General features: G+C 37.2%; 3 protein-coding genes and 1 long non-coding RNA gene across 5 annotated transcripts; 3 read left to right on the top strand and 1 right to left on the bottom strand.

Moving 5' to 3' along the window:
- Positions 1-469: 469 nt before the first annotated feature.
- On the top strand, positions 470-5,031 carry LOC106434568 (nuclear pore complex protein NUP1). 2 transcript variants are annotated; one of them, XM_048757084.1, is made up of 9 exons: positions 470-1,016; positions 1,195-1,241; positions 1,352-1,464; positions 1,719-1,902; positions 2,007-2,297; positions 2,390-2,467; positions 2,552-3,163; positions 3,426-3,889; positions 3,997-5,031. In XM_048757084.1, exons 1-9 carry the CDS (start codon positions 485-487, stop codon positions 4,793-4,795), a joined length of 3,120 nt encoding a protein of 1,039 aa, XP_048613041.1. In that variant the 5' UTR covers positions 470-484; the 3' UTR covers positions 4,796-5,031. The 2 variants fall into 2 exon arrangements, with proteins under 2 accessions (XP_048613041.1, XP_048613072.1); XM_048757115.1 differs by having other exon boundaries at positions 592-1,016; positions 1,206-1,241.
- Positions 5,032-6,990: 1,959 nt separating this feature from the next.
- On the top strand, positions 6,991-8,668 carry LOC106434591. Its single transcript, XM_013875460.3, has one exon. It carries the CDS (start codon positions 7,058-7,060, stop codon positions 8,501-8,503), a length of 1,446 nt encoding a protein of 481 aa, XP_013730914.2. The 5' UTR covers positions 6,991-7,057; the 3' UTR covers positions 8,504-8,668.
- Positions 8,669-14,334: 5,666 nt separating this feature from the next.
- On the bottom strand, positions 14,335-15,303 carry LOC106434569 (probable aspartic proteinase GIP1). Its single transcript, XM_013875436.2, has one exon. The coding sequence runs from the start codon at positions 15,301-15,303 to the stop codon at positions 14,335-14,337; it is 969 nt and encodes a 322-aa protein (XP_013730890.2).
- A 7,236-nt stretch (positions 15,304-22,539) lies between these two features.
- LOC111199337 lies at positions 22,540-23,970 on the top strand. Its single transcript, XR_002653329.2, has 2 exons — positions 22,540-22,593; positions 23,587-23,970. It is a non-coding gene; the product is annotated as an uncharacterized LOC111199337 (long non-coding RNA).
- The last annotated feature ends 257 nt before the right edge of the window (positions 23,971-24,227 follow it).

Genomic DNA, 24,227 nt, shown 5'->3' with positions numbered 1-24,227 from the left:
TATGATGAGACAATCCTCCTTGCGTTGGAATCTGACTAGATGTTGCAGATACCTAGAGGATGACTTAAGACCAGCTGCTATAAAAATGTTATATGAACAGGTGTGACATTCCTACCCAACTGACCCATACACATTGTTCCATAGCTCAAAAAGGGTGCCATCATGGCAAGATATGTTTACAAATTGTTTTTTTTTTTGTGTTTGTAAAAAGATCATGTAATGAATGTGCGAGTTTATTCGCTAGAAAATCTATAAAATCTCCTAACCATGCACCATTGTAGTCCTTTCCTCAAGGCATTAGCCGTTAAAAACAACATTATCAACTTCGCAGTTGTAGGGCCCATTACGTGCTCTAAAAGCCCAGCCCGCTAAGTATTACTGTGACGGTGGTATTACCCAAAGCTGAATCATAAACCGTTGGGAGGGATTTTCATCTTACGGCTGTAAATAATCTGTCTTGGTATTTTACCGTGACGACGGACTCATGTTTACCAGAAAAGACGATTATACCCTCACTAATCTGCGTCGCTTTTACGCTCCTCTCCTTTTATTTTGGTCTCGGTACGCTCCTCCCTCTCGATATCGGGCGCCACAAATTAAAAAAAAAATAAAAAACCCTAATCCCCAAATTTTTCGATTTTTCCTTTCGCGGAAAAAGTTCGTTGAAAACCCTAGATTGAATCTCACGTTTTCGTTTCCGCTGATGGCGAGCGCGGCACGGGGAGAGAGCAGCAACCACCCCTACTACGGCGGCGGGTTAGGAGCCGGCGGAAAGTTCCGGAAACCGCCGGCGAGAAGGTCTCAGAAAACTCCGTATGATCGACCATCGACCTCTGTGAAGAACCCTAGAAATGGGATCGGAGAAGACAGAGGCTGGTTGTCGAAATTGGTGGATCCGGCTCAGAGGGTTATTACGTATAGCGCTCATAGGCTCTTCGCGTCTGTGTTTCGGAAACGCCTCGTCTCAGGTGAGACGCCTTTACAGTCTCCGGAGCAGAAGCAGTTTCCAGAAAGAGGTAAAGGGCTTGTTTATTTCTTTTGTCTCATCAGGAAGTTCAGATTTTTAGCTTTTACTTAGATGTTAATGGAATCTTCTTCAAGTATCTAGCTTGTTTGCATATAAATTGAATTAACCTGCTAGGATCATTATTTCTTGTTATTAATATATGTATTGTTTCTATTTTTATTAATCAGATGTGATGCAGGAGGCTAAGGTTGGACACAGGGAGAATACTTCTGCTGTAAGTACATGAGCTTTAATAAAAATTTATCTTCTTTGTCATGTGGATTACCTCGTTCTTTCATCCTTTGTATTGTTACTCATTGTTTATGTATTGATGTGGTCGTGAAGTTGTCCATGAAAAATGATGTGATTCGGGTACACGAAGCCAATGGATTAGGCAATCCAAGCAAGGATGGATTTACAGATCTTGAGAAAGTTTTGAAGGACAAAACTTTTACAAGGTACATTGTTTTACAAGCTTTACCTTGTACATTTAACCCAGTAAAGTAACTTCTCAGGTTATCGAACTTTCTTTTTATTTTCATTCAGTTAACATTCATGATATAGAAGAGTGGAATATCTAGTCTCTTTTATTTTTTTCCCTCTTCTTCTCTTTTGTGCGTTTCATTTCAATATGTGTAAACATCTCTGATTTCCTGAATAACTGAAACGTCTTGTTTTGAAATTTCGTTGATCACGTTCGATGGTTTTACAGATCTGAAGTTGACCGATTAACTACCCTGATACGTTCGAAAGCTGCTGATTCATCCATTGTATACGGGGATCACAGAAATGAAGCGAGTGTTGCGAGATATCCACCACCACATGGGAGGGATATGGTGCATCCAGATAGTGGATTTATGAACACCCTTGTTTCAACACCTCTTGGAAGTTCGAGGGTAAGAAAGTTGTTAGACGTGTGAGATATACTAGTCTGTTTTATGTCGACCTTCATGCAAGATGACATTCTTAATCCTTTGATTGTTTATTTTATCCTTACCAGGCTCTCGATGAGTGCATTGCTTCGCCGGCGCAGCTTGCAAAAGCTTACATGTGTAGCAGACCTTCAGAAGTTACTCCTATGCTGGGGCCACGTGGTCAAACGGGTAGGGAAGATTCTGTTTACCTGAACAGAACCCCATTTCCGTCAAAGTCACGTACAATGTCACTGGTACCAAAGCTTTCTGGACCAAGACCTCTGGAAAATGGTTTCCTCACCCCTAGATCTCTGGGAAGATCTGCTGTTTATAGCATGGCCAGAACACCATACTCTAGGCATCAGTCCACTGTTAAGGTTTCAATGTTGAACCATTACCTTTTTATTGTAGAGTTCGCAACCGGTTCCCAATCTTATTGTGTTTACTTTTCTCTTTTTTTTCTTTTCAGAATGGTTCTCTTTTCCAGGCATCTCCAACCACATGGGAAGAAAGCTTAGCTTCTGGTTCTAGAAAAGGATTTCAATCGGTGAATTTTTTGACTATGCACCAAACAATTTACAGATTGGTCTCTTAAACAAAGTATTGACATGGCTTTTACATGATTTTGTAGGGTCTCAAACGGAGGAGCTCAGTGTTGGATACTGATATAGGATCTGCTGGCGCTGTTAGGAGGATTCGCCAGAAATCCAACCTTTCATTTAGAAGCTTGGCTCTGCCTGTCTCGGAAAGCCCACTTTCCGTTCGTGCCAGTGGTGGACAAAACATGACGCAAACATCGAAAGATGTAGGGGATATTCCTGGTTCAAATTTTAACCTTGTCCCTTCCACGTCGAGGGAGCTGGCTTCAAAAATATTGCAGCAAGTTAATAAAATGGTTTCACCGAAGAAGAAATCACCAAGTAGGTTATCACCATCTATGCTACGAGGCCCCGCTCTCAAGAGTCTTCAGAATCCGGAGGCGCCAAAGTTCTTGGATAATCTTCCTGAGAAGAAGGCAAATTTGCCAGGTTCTAGTCATCAAAAGCAGGAAAAAATTAGAGAGACTGGTGCCAGAGGGTTTTCGGGTCTGAAAGAGAAGACTGGTGATGCTGCTGGGGACACAAGCAAAGCAGGTTCCAGTAAAGATCACGAGACTTGTGTTAATGGTGCTTATTTGCCTCTCACAAGTTCTGTGGAAGAGCATCCTCCAAAAAAACGAGCATTTCGGATGGTAGCGGATGAGGTAAATTGTTTCTTTCTCATATTTATATTTCCAGAGTATGCATTATGCAAATAAGAGTGTCAAAGCGGGCAAGTGTAGAAACCCCAATCTTAAGACCTCTAGCTGCAATTATGATTTTACCTATTTATATTTCCAATTAGTCTTAGTTGCTTTTTCTGTAAAAAAGTTCTGCTGTTTTTCATAGTTGATCATCATGTATGTATAACCTTTGACCATATTCTCACTGCACATCTTTGACCATCTACTGTGATCTACAATGCAGGATTTTGATGGTCATGGGGAGCCATCTACTCCATTTCAAGAGGCAGAAAAACAGAATACCTTGAAAGTGGAGAAAGATGTTGATATCAGCATGCGTAGAGGGAAGAAACCACTTATTTCGTCTGAGGTCATGGCCTCTACTTCATATATTCCTAATGGTGACGCCTCTCAGAGTACTTGTAATGGATCTCTGGAAACTGGAAGAAGCCAATTTTCTGCTTTACCCATTGAAGCTGTTCAGCAAAGTAATATGCCCTCTGAGCCAACTTCTAAGTTCATCCAAGGGACTGAGAAGTCGAGTATTTCTCCCGCCAAGCTAGCCTCAGAAGTGGAAGATATCTCTTGGGAAGAGCATACAAAAGCTGCTGCTGTGTTTCCCAGCACCTCCTCGTCACCGGCGGCTACTGACTTACTAAATCAAAACACGGGTCAATCTGCAGATATCAAGTTAGAAAAGCCGAGCAGGTTGGTGGCACAATGATTTTCCCTCTCAATTTATAGACATTAATTTCATTACTCGAGTCAATCCATTATGGGGCCTCCTCATCTGACCCTCTTTTTTGCTGTTGCAGCTTTGCTTTTGGAAAGCCAACTGAATTAGAGAAAACTGTTAGCAACAGTGCTTCGAGAATCGAGTCAACTACCTCAGCTGAATCAACCCTCAATGGTAGTATGTTCTCAGGCGGAGCAAACGCTATCAGTGAACTGAGTTCGACAAACTCCTTTGCAAGCTCTAGTGGTACATCAAGCACTTCCCCATTTGGTACAAACTGGCAAGGTCCCAACTCTTCTCCAGCCTTTGGTTCCTCATTCACCACTTCCTCATCTCAAACCTTTTCATTTGGAGGATCTTCTGCTGCTACCGGTTCAAGCACTTCTACTCCCATCTTTCTCAGCTCAACCGCTCCTGCCATTCCTCAACAGTCAGTGTTTGGTAACCCTGCTCCCTCAACGACTCCGTCACAGTCTCCGTTTGGAAACTCAACACCCGGGTTTTTCCCACCACCAAATACAAATGGTTTCAAAAATAACCAACACATGATCATGGAAAACAGTATGGCAGAAGACACAGAGCAAGCTAATAAATCATCCATGATACAACAGCCAGTGTTTGGACAACAACCTGTGTCAATGCCTCAGCTAAACTTTTCCTTTGGCGGAGCGTCAGCAACGCCGCCTCCATCAATGCCTAACCCGTTTCAGTTTGGAGTCCAACCTGTTGCAAGCACACAACAGAACTCATCACTTTTCCAGGCATCCCCCGGTCTAGACTTCCAAGGAGGTCGGAGCTTCTCACTGGGAAGCACTGGTGGCGGTGACAAGTCAGGCCGCAGAATCTTCAAAGCGAAGAAAACCAACAGGAAGAGATAAACACTGTGGATCATCGTTATACAACATATTGCTCAGCCTTTTGGTCTTTTTTTTACTACCCCGTCAAATTGGGTTCAAAGGAATATCGTGTCTGTCATTTTCGTGTCAAGAGTCAGGATTTGCCGATTTGGGGTTATAATGTTCAGATTTATAAAGTTGTAGGAAAGTTTTGTAATTTTCAGAAAATACTCGAGTCTGTAGCTATGTTGTCTATAAATAACGGTTTTGAGTTCTAATGGGCCAAAAATTCTTAATGGGCCTCTCACTGCTTTGTATCTCCGTCTCTGTTTCTTTCGTCTCTCTCTTTGACTAAAATAGTGTAATAAGAAGCTGATGTCTTTAGATCATTTCCAATGCTTAGTTTCATTTTTTTTCAAAATATGAAGTTCTTCAAAAAATATATTCTATCATCACTCTATAATTAATTATTAATAACACCTTATACTTTTAAAATTTACTAATATAACCCAATTATTTTGTTTTAATAATAATAATTATTTTATAAGTTAAACATTATTATATGATACAATTATTACAAATAACATAAAATATTAGATTTATAAAGAAACGTTAAATACATACATCTCTTAAGCGATTAACCCAAACATTTCAAAACAAAAAAATGAGCTTATTTTATTTCAAATTCTTCCAAATCAAATACAGAATACTCGAAAATTAATATTTTAATGCTTTCCATTATTAGCATCAAATTAGACAAAAAATAATAATATAAAATTTAACTAATTAGGTGACATCGACACTTATAGTTTATTTAAATATAAATTAACAATAAGTTAAAGTTAAGGATTAATTCATAAATAAAAAAAGTTCATATTCAAAAAATGAAGAACTGAACAGAATTTCTTCAAATTTGAAGAAATACCGTTTAATTCTTCAAAATTTGAATAAATGAAAAAATGAAGTGCCTTTGAAGCTAAAATTAAACAAAAATTGGGCAAAAAGTGAAAATTGAAGAACCATTGGAGATGGTCTGATGACCATATCTATATCTATTGAACCGTATAGTAGAATATGCGCTATGCCCTAAAGTGAACTTTTCATTAAATATCATTGGAAGAAGGAAGTCAAGCTGCGGCCGAGTCAGAGTGTTCAAGTGGCCAATAAGAAACTCTATCCGGGTGTTGTTGATTCCTAAGTACACTTCACACTCTGGAGCTTGAAGATCATCATATAGCAGATCGTTATCTTGACGGTGCTCGTCGTTGGTGATGTAGAGTATGTTCTTTTCACCGGGATCTACATTACACTGATGCGTCGACCAGCATGGACCAAGTTATAAGAATTTGTATTGGTTGACAATGATTGATTTTTTTTTTCTTTACCACTTGTATTGGTTGCCAATAATTGATTTGTTCTTCATTGCTTCTTTCTCGTTTTGCTTATCTCCACGATATTTTTTCCTTATTACTTGTACTGTCCTTCTTTCCTACACTCTTATCTACACATTTTTTCATCTCTCCACTACCTAAACCACTATCCTTCTCACTTTGTTCCATGTCTCCACCATTAGAGGTTAGATAGTTTCAGTTTTGTTCTTAGGAAGCATCACTTCATACAAAAACGTAACTATCAAATTAAGTCATCATCACAAAATTCACAAAGTATTACTAAGTTATACAATCTAAACTATTTAAAATTTTACTAAGTTGTACAAAGTTTTATAGTTATATCAAGTTTTACTAAGTTATACTATTTTGGGTTCGATTTTTCTTCTCTTTCGATGAATAATTCGTGATTTGTTATTTCGTTAATTTTTTTTTATAGAAAAGTTTGATTCGTCTTTTATTTGAAGATTATCCTTTCCCATATGATAAAAAGATGAAAAAATAAGATTGATTTGTTTCAGTGAAGAAATAGAAAGAATGAGTAAAACTTAAAAATACTTAGTTGATATGTAGATTTTTATGTCTGGATCTGAGTTTAATGGATGGGTATAGTTTGAGTTTGGATAGTCCGCTGGTAAATTTGTAAATAACTAGATTTTGTCAGGTTCGTAGATTTTTAATATTTTTTTTATGATTTAAATAAATATTAAATAAAAAAGGAAGAAGGAGGAGGAGCATTGGAGAAATTTTTTTTTCACCCGAGAGTATTAGAGCAATTGATTCGTCTGTAAGAGCAGTAGTAGCTATGTTGTCTATAAATAACGGCCTAAAATTCTTAATGGGCCTAAAATTATTAATGGGCCTCTCACTGCGTTGAATCTCCGTCTCTGTTTCTTTCGTCTCTCTCTCTGCATCGATGGAGCAACCACCAGATCGAACGAAGCGACCATGGAGATTCACCACGTTCGTCTACACTTCTTCGATCTTATTCCTTCTCCTTTCTATACTCATACTCTCCTTCACCACGACCGATCTCTACAAATCCCAAACTCTTAGACTCATCTTCACCACGAATCGCATCTCCACCTATCTTCAATCTCTCTCCTCCAATTCCAAATCCGATACTCTTAAAACTCCGTCTCATTGCGTGTTATGGATGGCTCCTTTCCTCTCGAGCGGCGGCTACAGCTCAGAAGCATGGTCCTACATCCTATCACTCCACCACAATCTCAAACCCCCTAAGTTCCGAATCACAATCGAGCACCACGGCGATCTCCAATCAATCGAGTTCTGGAACGGTTTAGCCACAGAGACGAAAGAGCTCGCCATCGAAATGCACAGAACAGAGTGTAGACCCAACGAGACGATCGTCGTTTGCCACAGCGAGCCTGGCGCGTGGTATCCGCCATTGTTCGAGACTCTTCCTTGTCCTCCTTACGGTTACTACGGAGACTTTGCGGCTGTGATTGGTAGAACAATGTTTGAGACTGATAGAGTCAATGACGAGCACGTGGAGCGGTGTAACGGAATGGATCGTGTTTGGGTTCCTACTGAGTTTCATGTAGAGTCGTTTGTGCAAAGTGGTGTTGATTCGTCTAAGGTTGTTAAGATTGTGCAGCCTGTTGATGTTGAGGTGTTTGATCCTTTAAAGTATGAGCCTTTGGATTTGGTGGAGATTGGGGATTTGGTTTTAGGTGGCTCTGGAACGAGGAGTTTAGGGTTTGTGTTCTTGAGTGTGTTTAAGTGGGAGAAGAGGAAAGGTTGGGATGTGTTGTTAAAAGCTTACTTGAGAGAGTTCTCTGGTGAAGACAATGTTGCTCTGTTTCTGTTGACAAACGCTTATCATTCAGATAGAGATTTTGGGAACAAGATTGTTGATTTTGTGAAAGAGTTGAGTCTTGAAGAGGGGAAAGATGGTTTCCCTTTTGTTTATGTGATTGATAAACACATAGCTCAGGTTGATTTGCCTCGGTTGTACAAAGCGGCTGATGCGTTTGTGTTGCCTACGAGAGGGGAAGGATGGGGACGGCCGATAGTGGAAGCTATGGCGATGTCTTTGCCTGTGATTGCTACGAACTGGTCTGGGCCCACGGAGTATCTGACTGAAGAGAATGGTTATCCGTTGGTGGTTGAGGAGATGAGTGAAGTGAAGGAAGGTCCTTTTGAAGGGCATCAATGGGCAGAGCCTTCTGTTGATAAGCTTAGGGTGCTGATGAGGCGTGTGATGAGTGAACCTGATGAAGCGAAGGTTAAAGGGAAGCGTGGAAGAGAGGATATGGTCAAGAAGTTTGCTCCTGAGGTGGTGGCTAAGGTTGTTGCGGATCAAATCGAGAGAATCTTTGATGAGAAAATAAGAAGATGACAGGATCTCACACTTTGGTTTAGATCAAATAAGGAAAGTGAACAGTGATTGTATTTTCTCATTCAAGGATTATTCACCAAACATAGTGTATATCAAGGACAGCTTATTCTCTGAGTTTGTGTTTCTTTTTCACTGGAGATGAGAGCGAAACAGGACTTGTTTGTATACTGGCTTCTTGAAGTTCACTGCCTGAAATAACTAGAATAGAAGATGAATGAGGTAGAATCTACTAAACTAAAGGCAAACTGTTTTGAGTTTAATTTGGAGCAATGCAACAACCACTTTATTCAAGAAATATAGACATAAGTGGTGAGTCTTTGCCACACTATTTTGAGACATTAGTTTGTCTAAAACTTGACAGCAGTATATGTTAGTTTAAGATTGTCTTTTGTGAAGAGAGAAGTGATTTATCAACAAGCACCAGTGGTCTAGTGGTAGATTAGTACCCTGCCACGGTACAGACCCGGGTTCGATTCCCGGCTGGTGCATTTTTGTTTTGTGATTTTTAAGTTAAATTGTTTTAATTTTAACTTCACACAAATAGTTGAGTCAGCTTCCAAGCATTAAACGGCTCTAGATCATGTCTTGAGAGATGTGAAACAGAGATTTTCCTCCAAAATTTTTAAGCTAAAACAGTCAGTGAATGGATACATGGCTTTTTGCTTTTGAGCTTTTCCAACGAAGGCTTTAACAAGAGCTTTGTAGATGGAAGTCTCCAAGAGAGTGTAAGGGATCTTTGTACCGCCCCAATGACTCGTCTTGTTAAAAGTCAATAAATCATATGATTAAAAGAGAGTTTTTTTCCGTTGACTTGGATAGATTTCACATCTATGTAATATATTATCCTCCCCTCGTTCTCTTTTCTCCGGGATTGAGCAAGAGAAGTGGAAACCAATAACCTTCTGACATCTTTACGGTTCGGCGGGCCGATGTAAACAGGCCCGAAATCATTTCCGGGCTTAGAAGGCAAACAAAGAGCTACTTTAAAGGGAATCTTGTAAGAAGAGACCATGACCTATTTTACCAAAAAAAAGAGACCATGACCTTAACGGAAGACGTTGAGCTATTACCGAGTCCGAGAATGCCCTGAGTACCATACGGAAGCCCGGCCACGACCTCTGAGGCAGACATGCAAGCGAGAGGCAGCCTCGCCGCGAGTTTAGTTGACGGTGACGTGTAGCTTAGGACAACATCGTCTTTAACTAGAGAAGCGAGGACAGTGTTGTAGGTCATTTGGGTTTGGAGGTAAGCGTGACAAGTGTCATTTCTGCAAGGTGGTCCGTAGGTGCCCATGCAATGAAGTGAGGCACTGATTTTTAGTTTGTTTGCAGCAGTTGGACCCACAGAGAATAGGGGTGTAGTTGGTTGAGTTATAGCCAAGCTTGTCGCACTGGAACCATAAGGCTGAGCCTCTAACGTCCACAGCTAGGTTAACCACAAGCGATGGTTTGCCGACGGTCACGTTGGTGTAGTAGATACCGGTTTTGGTGTCTTTAAAGACCGGAAGTACAAAAGCATGAGAGTTTTGCTTTGGTCTTGGCTTAGGCTTTTCGGGTTGTGTTCAGTCAGAGATGTGGTGGTTGCTACTAAAACGAAGAAGACGTTTAGAATGAAGAGACGAGCCATAACTGCTGATAAAAGAAAGGTTGTGATGTTTATCTTTAGAACTCATTAGACATTTATATTAGAGTACATGTTGTAGTATTATTGACCTATTGTATTAGTATTAAACTATTTATAAATTAGGGTTAATCTCACTGGTGATGGATTTGTGAAGAAAGGGGAAGAGATAAATTCATCCGTTTTGTAAAAAGTTAAAAGTTATCGATTTTGTAAAAAGATAAAAATAAAATTTCGGTTTTGGTTAGTTGGGTTGGGTAACAAACCAATAATATAAATGGTTAAGGGCAATAATATAACCCCCAGAAAGTTAGATATATACAGAAGTTCAACTTCTGTTTCTTTTTTAGTTTAGAAAATTGTTTCTATGAGCTTTAGTTAGAGTCTGTGATCGTCTTTGTATTTACGGAGTTGAACTGGAGGCGCTGTTGGACAGGCCAAATTCTTTTTTAAGAAATTATATTTACTGTATTTAACTAAAATAGTGTAATAATAAGCTGTTTCAAAAAAAAGAAAAAGTGTAATAAGAAGCAGATGTCTTTAGATCATCTCCAATGCTTAGTAGTTTCATTTAACTAAAATAGTGTAATAAGAAGCAGATGTCTTTAGATCATCTCCAATGCTTAATTTCATTTTTTTTCCAAAGTATGAAGTTCTTCAAAAATTACATTCTAAGTATATTCTACCATCACTCTATAATTAATTATTAATAACACCTTATACTTTTTAAATTTACTAATTTAACCCAATTATTTTATTTTAATAATAATAATTAAATTATAATTTAAACATTATTATATGATACAATTACTACAAATAACATAAATAATAAACATAAAATATTAGATTTATAAAGAAACATTAAATACATAAATCTCTTAAGTGATTAATTCTTCAAAATTTGAAGAAATGAAAAAAAATAAAGTGTCTTTAAAACAAATATTGTGCAGAAAGTGGAAATTGAAGAACCATTGGAGATGGTCTGATGACCATATCTATATCCAGTGAACCAGATAGTAGAATATGTGCTATGCTTTAAAGTGAATTTTTCACTAAATATCATTCGAAGAAGGAAGTCGAGCTGCGGCCAAGTCAGAGTGTTCAAGTAGCCAATAAGAAACTCTCTCCGGATGCTGTTGATTCCTAAGTACACCGGCATTTTTTGCTTCTTCGACTTCTCAGCATCGGCATTTTTTATCATGAATATTGGTCGCCATGCCAAAATTAACTATAAATATTAATCCATATTGAGGTTTAAGCTTCCACATATGATTTTTACAAAACACAATAGTATTTAAATGAGAAATATTGCCTAAGTATTTTTCTTTTAATCTCTTAATACAACTCAAATTCTTATTATCGTTATTACATCTTATGATGCTAACATAACTTTTAATTTTAATGTTGTTGTCGTACATGAGTATGTATGAATATGATGGATATGTGTTTGTATGTATAAGACAAAATAAATAAATAATTAAACAGAATTTTTTTCTATTAAAAATAAAATAATTGTATAAAACGAAAAGAAAATTAATTATAAAATATTTAATTTCCTTTTTAAAAGTATAAATAAAATAAAAATATAAAAGTAATCTTATTTTTTCTTATAATTAACTAACTTACTTTTTAATAATTTTGTGTAAGAAAATATAAACCAAAATTAACTTCAAACAATTCACATCATATGATTGTGACATCTGTCAATTAAAAAAATTAGATCGTGAATGTGTCAATAAAAACTGTCATTATCTGAAAATAACTTCTTCTTTTCCTAAAATCCTAAATAAAAGAGATTTCTAAAAAAAAAAGTATTTTCTAATCGTAACCAAGTAAGATTTTTTTTTCTTTTTTTTCTAAATCCTGACGAGAGAGAATGTAAATTTTTATTTAATAATATTTTTTACTTAAAAAATTAATGATAAACCTGATAGTACAATTATTTAATTAACAAGAAAAATTGTAAAAATATTAGTGATATTGAAAACAACAAATTTTGAAAATGCAACTTTTAAAAATAGTTAATATTAAGTGGTAATAATTATTTGATAAAACTTTTATTTTTCTAAAACCTAGAAAAAAAAATTGTAAAAGATTATGTAGTATTTACTTCCTTTTCTAAAATCCTAAAAACTGTAAAAGAATATTTGATAGTTTTTTTCCTTAAAAAAAAAACCAAAACAATAGAAATTTGTATCATATTTTTTTGGTCTTAACCAGAAGAGAGTTGTAAAAATTTATTTGATAATATTTTTTAAGAGAGTATTTGATGATGAACATGATACTAAAAGTTATTTAATTAACAATAGAAGTGTAAAATTTGTATTCATACGAATTGTAGAAATAATACTTTTAAAATTATTAATTAATAACTAAAAATAATTATTTGATAGCGATTTTTTTTTCTAAAATTCTAAAGAGAATATAATTGTAATAGGTTATATGAGAGTAATTTTCCTTTTCTAAAATCCTAAACAAAATTGTAAAAGAGTATTTAATATTATCTTTTTTAATTGTAAATAAAAATGATATTTATAAAATAGAGTGTTTTCATTTTTTTTTTAAATCCTAGCAAAATAAATTTTAAAGGCTTATATAATAAAACATTAAATTAGTACATAAGAAGATGTATAATGTTGTCATTGACTCGATTGGTGTATTTGACTTTCATTTCTTTTCTTTTTTCATTCAATTTCTTATTTCGGGTTGTGTTCAGTTTAAACGTTTATGTATAATATTTTCTTTAATTTTAAGTACAAAGTTTATAACAATTAATCTATACACCATGATTATAAAATACAAATATTAACTTAAATTTATGTGTGAAAAAGGTGATTGTCTTGTTACTTGCTCCTTCTCCAAGAACAAATAATACATGTAAATAATAATAATACTAATGATTACTTCTTCTTCTTTTTTAAGAAAGTAAAATATTCCATCCCTCCGTTTCATATTTAGTGTCATTGTAGAGAAAATATTTCGTTACAAAATAAGTGTGTTGTCAATGTAAACTTTATTAATTTTATTCGGCAATTTATTTTTCTTTTTTTTTTCATTCAATTTCTTATTTCGGGTTGTGTTCAGTTTAAACGTTTATGTATAATATTTTCTTTAATTCCAAGTACAAAGTTTATAACAATTCATCTATGCACCATAATTATAAAATACAAATATTAACTTAAATTTATGTGTGAAAAAAGGTGATTGTCTTGTTACTTGCTCCTTCTCCAAGAACAAATAATACATGTAAATAATAATAATACTAATGATTACTTCTTCTTCTTTTTTAAGAAAGTTAAATATTCTATCCCTCCGTTTCATATTTAATGTCATTGTAGTGAAAATGTTTCGTTACAAAATAAGTGTGCTGTCAATGTAAAGTTTATTAATTTTATTCGGCAAATTATTTTTCTATTAGTTGAAATATAGTTAGGTGTATAGGTAATTGTGTTTTTACGTAAAAAATATACAAAATTAATTGTTTTCTTAATCTGTATGCACAGACCCAAAACTATACTTAAAATGAAATTAGTTTTCTACGCTGCATTTGTTCTAACTCTAGATCGCATCCACACTTTTACTTGATCAAAATCCGATTTTACAGAGCCACGCACAGAGGGTGTGAGAGATATAAAAAGGACAGAGAGACACATCACACTACACTCATATTTTAAAATAGAAACAATTAAACAAATCTAATTTGCATTGGTAAGAAAAAAGGAAATCTAATTTGTTGTTTTTTTTTACTGAGGAAAGCCAAAGCATAATAGCCTTGACTTAGGCAAATGTACGTAACTGTTTTAAAAAAAAAAACATGTTTTTTTTGTTTTCTTAGGCAATGTACGTGACTTTTTATTGAAAAAGAGATTGCTGATAAAATTGCAAGTTAAAAAAAAAAGCCAGAGTACCTGCCGGAAGCATTTTGTTAAAGCTTTTTTTGACTGTAGCCAATAAATTTTCAATACCTCCAAATTGCTTTTGTAAACCAATATTACGCAATAGTAAGTTATTATTATAGCGTCTTGTTTGTGATTTTGCAACGTCAAACATTTTCTGAAAATGTGAGGTTATAAGAAAATCACATTATGAAACTAAAATGAACAAACAAAAGTAAAAGTTCAGCGACCAATAGGCTCCCTTAGATGAGAGTCTTTTGTCGATTTATTAATAATATGGCGTTTGAAAGATATTGAGCTTTATAGTAGAACTCATTATTGTGGACTACATGATGTGTTGTGACGCAAAAGAGAAGAAGTGAAAGAAAACTTTGAAGCCTCAAGATCAAACTCAACTAGATTATCTTCCATTTGATACCCTCCGATCTCGATTGGAAACAGTGACTCAAACTCGTCAGCTTCCTGAAACGCTAGACACACAACATTTTTGTTTACCTTTACAAGCGAGTTTGGTCCGTATATATCCCACTTTGCTCCTTCTCCCAACACCAAACTAATCACCGGAGTTTCCTTGCCCAACAGAGACTTTTCTCCAAAACTTTTATAGCTAAAGCAGTCAGTGAAAGGATACACAGCTTTTCGCTTCTTGGTTTTCTCCGAGAAGGCTCTGACAAGAGCTTTGTAAATGTACGCCTCCAAGAGAGTGTAAGGAATCACGTTCTTGATCTTCGTGCGTCCCCAATGACCCCTCTTGTTTTTCAACAAATCATGGTCGAAAGAGAGCCTCTTACCGTTGACTTCGATAGATTTGACATCTATGAAATAGTTGTAGTCCTCCCCGTGCTCTTTTGTTTCCCGGTTCGAGATAAGAGGAGTGGAAACCAATAACCCCGTTAGGTCTTTACGTTTCGGGCTGCCGCCGATGTAAACGGACCCGGGGTTGTTTCCAGGTTTGGAAGGCAAACAAAGAGAGACTTTAAAGGGAATCTTGTAAGAAGAGACGAGGCTACTAACGAAAGATGTGGAGCTATTACCGAGACCGAGAATGCCCAGAGTACCAGCCGGAAGCATATTCATCATGCCCTCGAAGTAACCTCTACAAGCTATACGCGCCCTCACTGGAAGTTTGGGTGCAACGTAAGCTGATGATGGAGACATGTACCTTAGCATGACATCGTCGTTAATAAGTGGAGCGATCTGGGTGTTAAAGGTTAACTCGGATTTGAGGTAAGTAAAGGGATAACTACGAAGAAGTTTCCTATTCCTATTATAACTTAGATTCATCCTTATCAGGATCTTGTACTAGTTAACTTAGGATATTGTACTTTGTATATATACTCATCATATGGAATGAATAAACTCAAGCTTTCACATAATATTTCATGGTATCAGAGCTATAAGATTCTTTGACCTAAATTTCTCAAACACATATACGTTCTACTTCTACAATGGCTGATGATAATTCATCTTCATCGATCAATACTGATACAACTTCGGTGACTCCACAAGCTATCAATGCTTCGTCACCTTACTATCTTCACCCCTCGGATAATCCAGGGGCTCTTATTACTTCTGTTACGCTTAATAGCGAGAATTATTCGGAGTGGTCAACAGAACTTCGTAACTCGCTTCAAGCCAAACGAAAAACTGGTTTCATTGACGGAACTATACCAAAACCCGACTCTGAACCAGATCTCTCTCGCTGGCTGACTACTAATGCTATGATTGTTGGATGGATTCGAACGTCAATTGATGCGAAAGTTCGTTCAACTGTTACCTTTGTCCCGGATGCTCACAAGCTTTGGGAAACACTGTGTTTACGTTTTTCAGTCAAGAACGGAACCCGGGTTCATCAACTTCAAGATGCAATCACAAACTGCAAGCAAGATGGACAACCTGTTCTTGAGTACTATGGTCGACTAACGAAGCTATGGGAGGAGTTACAAAATCTTAAAACAACTCGCCCGTGTACCTGCGATGCAGCATCTGAGATAGAAAAGGAACGAGAAGATTCACGTGTCCATAAATTTCTCTTTGGCTTGGATGATGCACGTTTTGCTTCAATTCGTTCTCGCATTACTGATGAAGAACCTTTGCCAGATATCAACACTGTCTATTCTCGTGTGATACGAGAAGAACAGAATATGATCTCCACCAAAGCAAAGGAACAACGATCTGATGTTCTAGGATTTTCTGCAAAAACAGAACCAACAAAAGATTCTTCTTCTTCTACTACTGATACTTCATCTTATCGTTCTCGTGATCCTAACCGCTCGTGCACTCATTGTGGACGTACAGGACACGAAAAATCAGAGTGTTTTCTACTACACGGCTTTCCGGATTGGTATCAAGAACAATATCACCGCTCAAACAGCAACTTGTCTGGTCAATCTTCGCAAAACTCCCGCGGAGGAAGAGGAGGTCGTTCTGGTGGGAACAGGGGACGTGGTCGTGGTCGAGCTTCACATGCCACGACTTCCATCAACAATGAACAGATCGCCTCATTAATCACACTTCTTCAGAACCAGCAATCCAATCTTTCTTCGGAACGTCTGTCGGGTAAAACATATATTACTGATGCTATTATTGATACAGGAGCGTCTCACCATATGACGGGAGACATATCACTTCTTCATGACGTATCTGATATACACCCCTCATCAGTAACATTCCCGAACGGAAAAGCTTCGCAAGCAACAAAACAGGGTACCTTGCGGTTAAGCAAGGACTACTCTTTACACAACGTTCTATACGTGCCAGAATTCTACTGCACTTTGATATCAGTTTCTAAATTATTAAAGCAAACTGGATGCATAGCAATCTTTACTGATACATTGTGTGTTTTACAGGACCGTTTTTCGAGGACTCTGATTGGAGCAGGTGAAGAACGTGAGGGGGTTTACTACTTTACGGGGGTCAAAGTCGCACGGGTTCAAGCAGCATCAACGTCGAAATCATCTTCAACGGTTCTGTGGCATCGTCGTCTTGGACACCCTTCCTACAAAGTTCTATCTACTCTACCGGTTTTTGATAGTTTTAAAATAGATCCTAGTGATTTTAGTCAGTGTGACATTTGTTTTCGTGCTAAACAAACACGAAAGGTTTTTCCTGATAGTTCTAATAAAGCAGAGGCACCGTTTTCTCTTATACATTGTGATGTCTGGGGTCCCTATCGAACACCCTCTTCTTCTAGTGCAAATTATTTTCTAACCATTGTTGATGATCACTCGAGAGCAGTTTGGACTTATTTAATGTTGGAAAAGTCGGAGGTTTCTAATCTACTTCAGAACTTCTGTGCTATGGCCGCAAAACAATTTGGTCATGATGTCAAGATAGTACGCACGGACAACGGTTCTGAGTTTATGGTTCTTAAGTCATTCTTCCAGAAGAATGGGATTCAGCATCAGACGTCTTGCGTTGATACGCCACAGCAGAATGGCCGTGTTGAACGTAAGCATCGACATATTCTTAATATTGCACGTGCTTGTCTCTTTCAAGGTCGTCTTCCCGTTGAGTTTTGGGGTGAAAGTATTATGACTGCGGCTCACATTATTAATCGAACACCATCACCTCTCTTGGATGGCAAGACACCGTATGAAGTACTCCATGGCAAGCCGCCGGCGTATGATCTACTACGAGTCTTTGGATGTCTTTGTTTTGCTCACCGTCGCGGTCGAGATAAAGATAAGTTTGGTGATCGCAGTCGCAAGTGTCTCTTTGTGGGCTACCCTTTTGGCACTAAGGGATGGAGACTGTTTGATATAGATCGGAATGAATTCTTTGTTAGCAGAGATGTGATCTTCTTTGAAGATAAATTCCCTGGTATTGACGATACACCTCATGTTTCTCCACCAGTTTTGCAAGTGAATGAACCTGGAGATGAGTGGCTCGACCCGATTCTTGACTCCAGGGGGAGTACTCAGTCTCCACCTTCGGATCCTGTCCCACATACCGATTCTGTTCCGCCTACTGCAAATACTGAAACTTCTACAAATCCACTGCCACCTCCAGATATGGTTTCTCCGGCTGAAACATCACTACCGTCGGTATCTCTGCCTCCGACTCCAATAAATGTTTCACCAGTGGCCCCTACTTCTTCAGATACTGAACAACAAGATGTTCCTTCTCCAGGGTTACTGGAAGTTCTTGGTCGAGGACAGAGAACTAAGAAGCCTTCTATTCTACTCAAGAATTATATTACTCATGCAGCTACGACTACGACCCCCCCTCACGATCTCTCACTCTCTGATTCTAGTTCTCCGATAGCGGTTCCAGGTAAGACACTGTATCCTATTGCTAACTACTTATCTGTCTCTGCATTTACTAAACAGCACCAGGCTTTTCTGGTTACTATCACAACCGAGGCTGTTCCTCGTAATTACTCTGAGGCAGTAAGAGACCCACGGTTTAATGGAGCGATGAAGTCTGAGATTGCGGCTTTGGAATCACAACATACGTGGGATGTCACTACACTTCCGCCAGGCAAGAAAACAATCGGGTGTCAATGGATATACTCCAACAAATACAACTCTGATGGCACAGTCGAACGTCCTAAGGCACGCCTTGTGGCCCGAGGAAATCGACAAAAGGCTGGTATTGATTACAAAGATACATTCGCACCGGTTGCAAAGATGAATACAGTTCGTTTTCTACTTGCTGTCTCGGCAGCTCAACGCTGGGAAATCCATCAGATGGATGTTCACAACGCTTTCTTACATGGAGACCTTGAAGAGGAAATATATATGCAGCTACCTCAAGGTTTTAAAACCGACAAGCCTAATCAGGTGTGCCGCCTCAGGAAATCTCTCTATGGTTTAAAACAAGCTCCTCGGTGTTGGTTTGCAAAATTGAGTAAATCTCTACTTCACTTTGGATTCACACAAAGTCGTGAAGACTACTCTCTGTTCTCCTATGTCAATCACGACAGGAATGTGTGTCTCCATATCTTGGTGTATGTTGACGACTTTATTATAGCTGGGAATGATATCTCCGTCATACAGAGGTTTAAGAATTATCTACATAAGTGCTTCAAGATGAAGGACTTAGGAAAACTTAAATACTTTATTGGCTTGGAAGTCGCACGAGGGCCAGAGGGGATCTTTGTTTCTCAACGGAAGTACACTCTGGATATAGTCACAGAATGTGGTCTTCTTGGCGCCAAGCCTTCTCCTACACCTACAGAACTTAATACTAAACTGGTCCCGGCCGATAAAACCAACTCACACACGCTTCTGACGGACCCAAAGCCCTATCGTCGCTTGGTTGGACGTCTCATATATCTTACTTTTACTCGCCCAGATTTGAGCTACATTATACATATCTTATCTCAGTTTATGCAGAAGCCCTTAGAGGCACATTGGTCTGCAGCACTTCGGGTAGTACGCTATCTTAAAGGAACTCCAGATCAAGGGATTATGCTCAAAGCTACGTGCAATATGCATATCTCGGCCTACTGTGATGCGGACTGGTCTTCTTGTCCAACTACTCGCCGCTCCTTGAGCGCTTACGTCGTTTTTCTCGGTGATTCCCTTATCTCGTGGCGTACTAAGAAGCAGCCCACGGTCTCGCGTTCCTCGGCGGAGTCAGAATACCGAGCTATGGCAGATACTACTTGTGAGTTAAAATGGTTGAAGAAACTAACTCTTATGCTCGGCTTCACTCATGATCAACCGATTACTCTTCACTGTGACAGTAAATCCGCTATACATATTGCTACTAATCCAGTGTTTCATGAGCGCACCAAGCATGTAGAAAATGATTGTCACACAACCCGGGATGCTGTCAAAGCCAAGTTTCTGCGTCTTGAGCATATTTCTACTAAAGAACAGCCAGCTGATCTTCTCACTAAAGCTCTCCCTACACCTACATTTCAATATCTGTTGTTCAAGTTAGGCATTCGTGATACCTCATTGCCAACTTGAGGGGGAGTAAAGGGATAACTACGAAGAAGTTTCCTATTCCTATTATAACTTAGATTCATCCTTATCAGGATCTTGTACTAGTTAACTTAGGATATTGTACTTTGTATATATACTCATCATATGGAATGAATAAACTCAAGCTTTCACATAATATTTCAGTAAGCTTGACAAGTGGTGCATTTATCTTTAGTTTGTTCGCAGCCGGGGGACCCGCAGGGGACAGGGGTTGACGTGGTTGAGTTATAGCCCACCGTATCGCATTCAAACCATAAGGCTGAGCCTCTAACGTCTACGACTAGGTTAGCAACAACTGGTGGCTTGCCAACCGTCACGTTGGTATAGTAGAGACCACTTCTGGTGTCCTTGAAGACAGGAATTACAAAAGTATTAGGCTTTGGCTTTGGCTTTAGGTTGTGTTCGGTTAAAGAAGTCGTGTTTGCGATTAAAACGAAGATAATGTTTAAGAAAATGAAAAGACGAGACATTTTTTGATGGTGGGGAAATGGTAGAGATGTGCGAGTTATGTTGTTGCTCTGATATCACTAGACACTAGGTATTTGCATATATAAAGTTTCAATGTTGTATGGGATATTTTGATATGGTATATAAGAGATAAATAAATGAAATTATAAACGTGACAAAAAGTTTTTTAACTGAATTAAAGTAAACTAAGCAAACGAGGAAGACTGAAGCTAAAGATTCGTCGGTCTGCTTTGGATCCATAAAAATTGGAAAACAAGATTTTCTAACGTTTTATACATATTATATGTTTTTAGTAATTTCTTTAGAATTTTGTTTTAACTTTTGATTGCCAAGAAATAATCTTCAACACCTGCCGTACAATAAGTATATATAAACTATTAAAAACCTTCTTCATGAAAAACACTTATAAAATCATTTTAATCAAAGGAAAACTATTTTTTAGGCTAATAGTATAGTGTTATTATAATAGCAACGTCAAGAGGCCAAACAAACTCATGTATATGTGCAGATCACTAAAGAGTAACGGACACCGTACATAAAGTGCATAATTGATATGGTCGGTGATGTAGGAGACGTAACAAAAATAGAGTCGATGATTTAATTTTTTTTATTTAAGGCAGCAAGTGATTAAGCTTGAAATCAAAGACTCGTTGGCATATGCGATGGATCCATAGCGCACCTCAACCCTTCTGCCAAGTGTCAGTTGCAACAAAATATGTAGTTAATTTTCCTTGCGTTTCATACTAAGTATTTTTAAATACATTTACGCATATTAAAAATATTAGTATATGTATAGTAATTTAAGCTATTTCTGATTTTCGTCTGTAAAGTAATTTTCAATGAATCGAATATATATATATATATATATATATATTAAAGCAGAATAAAATTAGTATTTATGTGTAGAATATATTAATCACAATTATTTTTAAAACAAAAATGAACTCCATTTTCATGAAAAGGATGAAATATTAGTTTTAGTATCAGTAATTATATAACAATGAAGAGTTTATTATAATGAAAATGCTAGGAGGCCCAAAAAATTCTTGAACTACCAGAAATTTATGAAATCTTTGATATAAATACATAATTCATTTTCATCACAAAATAAGAGCAAACACATTCTAATTGCACCAGCAGGTTAGATATATACAGTAGTTCTACTTCTGTTCGTTTGTATAGGTCAGTTTTATTTTATGAGCTTTGGTTTGGGTCAGTGATCGACTTTGTATCCACGGAGTTGAATTGGATGCGCTGTTCGACAGGTCAAATTCTGTTTTAAGAAATTGTATTTACTGTATTAACCTGAAATAGTGTAATAAGAAGCACCGATGGTCTAGTGGCAGTAAATACGGACCGCCACCAATGTAAGCATTCCCGGAATAGTCCTTTCCGGACTTGGAAGGTAAACAAAGAGCGACTTTGTAAGGGATCTTGTAAGAAGAGACGAGGTCACTAACGAAAGACGTGGAGCTATTAGCGAGTCCGAGAACGCCGTTAGCACCATCAGGAAGCTCTGTCAAGGCATCAAAGAAAGATATGCAAACGAGACGAGTGAGACATCAGCAGATGTACACGTCTCGTTTCTGCATGTAGGTCTGAAGGGGCCGTAGCAAGTGTTATGGAAGCATTCGTCTTTAGGTGTTGGGCAGCAACGGGACCCACAGAGGATAGGGTCATAGGAGGTTGACTTATAGCCGGGTTTGCCGCATTGGAAGAATAAGGCTGAGCCACTAACGTCTAGGACTAGGTTAACGGAAAGTGGTGGCTGCCCGACGGTCATGTTGGTGTAGTAGAGACCGGTTTTGGTGTCTTTGAAGATTGGAATCGCAAAAGTAGGAGGCCTTTGCTTTGGTATTGGATTTGGCTTTTGCTTTGATATTGGATCTGGCTTTGCGTAGTGTTCAGTCAAACCTGTGGTGTTTGCGATTAATATGAATATGATGTTTAGAAAAATGAAAAGACGAGACATTTTTGCTGGTGGGAATAGTAGAGATGTTTATAATTAAGGTGTGTGTTATGTGCACCTTTGGTACTCATTAGGCATTCATATAGACTTACAAAGTTGAATGGGATGTATATTATTTATCTGATTAAGAGATAAATAAATGAAATTATAAACGTGACAGAACGTAAAATATGCAAAGCATGTGAGGAAGACTTAATTGAGGTATGCATCCAGGTACAGAATTATTAGATCGCATATGCAGATAACTAACGTGTAGCACTAGCATCCACCATATATAAAATGCATAAAATATATGGATATCTCTCGATTTGGACAGTGTGTTTGAATAAATAATTGATTATATATGGCATTGTAAGAGATTAATAAATGAAATTATAAGATTTTCTTAACGTTTTTATACATATTATGTTTTTAATAATTTCTTTAGAATTTTATTTTAAATTTTGATTGCCAGGAAAAAACTTCAACATCTGCCCTAAAATGAGTATATATATATAAAATTATATACCATATGTTTCATATTAATTGTTATTTTGACTTTGTGCACACAGATTAAGGAAACAATTAATTTTGTATATTTCATATATAAAAACACGATTACCTATACACCTAATCATATTTCAACCAATAAAAAAATAAATAACTGAATAAAATTAATAAATTTTGCATTGAAAATCGAAAACCACATTTATTTTGTAACGAAAAAATTTATACAACGACACTTAATATAAAACGGAAGGAGTATAAAATTTCAAACTTATTTTTGCATTATCATATGCCCTGATAATTTTCTGAGACCGTTAATCCCTAAAGTGTTATATTTTCAATACTCTCAGTTGACTTTAAAATTGAAAAATTGGCTTCAGTCGAGAATCTGCGGAGAATTTCGACGAAAGTCAATTCTTCTATCAGGAATCCGTCGAAATAAGTCATTTTTTAGTTTCCGTCGGGAATTTTGGAAGCCAAACTTTTTTTTTTCCGATGGAAATCCATGAAAAAATAATTATCTACGAATTTGTTTTCCGTCTGCCGTAGCGAATCAACTTGTTTGTTTTCTTGTAGTGAATATTTGAAATTTTCTTTTGTTGTCAGTGCACTCCATAACATAGGTAATAAAAACAAAACTTTTTTGTCTCCTAACTACTCCTTGTGATTCAGAATGATAAACTCAAAAGCCTTAGAATCTTCTTCCAGGGCGGCCAAACACATTGCCTGGTGCCAAAGCTTGTGGCTCCACTTGAGAAAACCCGGGGATATCAGACATTCCAAAAGAAGCAAGCATCTATGGAGTCTCTTTGTCGACATTAACCTCAGTAGGTTCTAATGGCTGATTCGTCGCGTCGGGACAAAGTCCATTCGCCATTCACGCTCTTTCTCTTGTAGCTATACGGAGATTCCACGCACTGGACTTTTTTGGATATGTTTGTTCAAGTGGGTGGAGAATCAGCAATCTTGTTGCGTCGTGAAGATTTCTTCACAGTTTTGGTACGAACAACCCATCTTTCACCACTTTTTTACTTAACTACCCAATATTAAGATAACAACACGAACAGCAATAAAAGGGTCAACTATCTACAAGTTCCTTAGCAATGACGTACATTACAACTTAAGCAGAACGTACCTGCACGGCCTGGGCGGAAACTTTATGTATTAAATATACGAATCTTATTAGGGTTTCTTGCAAGGTTATTAACACGTCAAAACGCATTTAGCAAACCCATTTAACCAACAAGATTTAATAAATAGGCCTTAATGTTAGGCCCATTATTTCTGCTTTAGTTCTATAAGACAATTGTATATTTGGAGTTTTATCCTTAACTAAGCCCACAATAGTT

The sequence above is a fragment of the Brassica napus genome, chromosome A1, assembly GCF_020379485.1.
Source record: "Brassica napus cultivar Da-Ae chromosome A1, Da-Ae, whole genome shotgun sequence".
NCBI classification, from domain to species: Eukaryota; Viridiplantae; Streptophyta; class Magnoliopsida; order Brassicales; family Brassicaceae; genus Brassica; species Brassica napus.
Note: the sequence above shows the minus strand (reverse complement) of the source record. Positions and strands in the feature narration are given on the sequence as shown.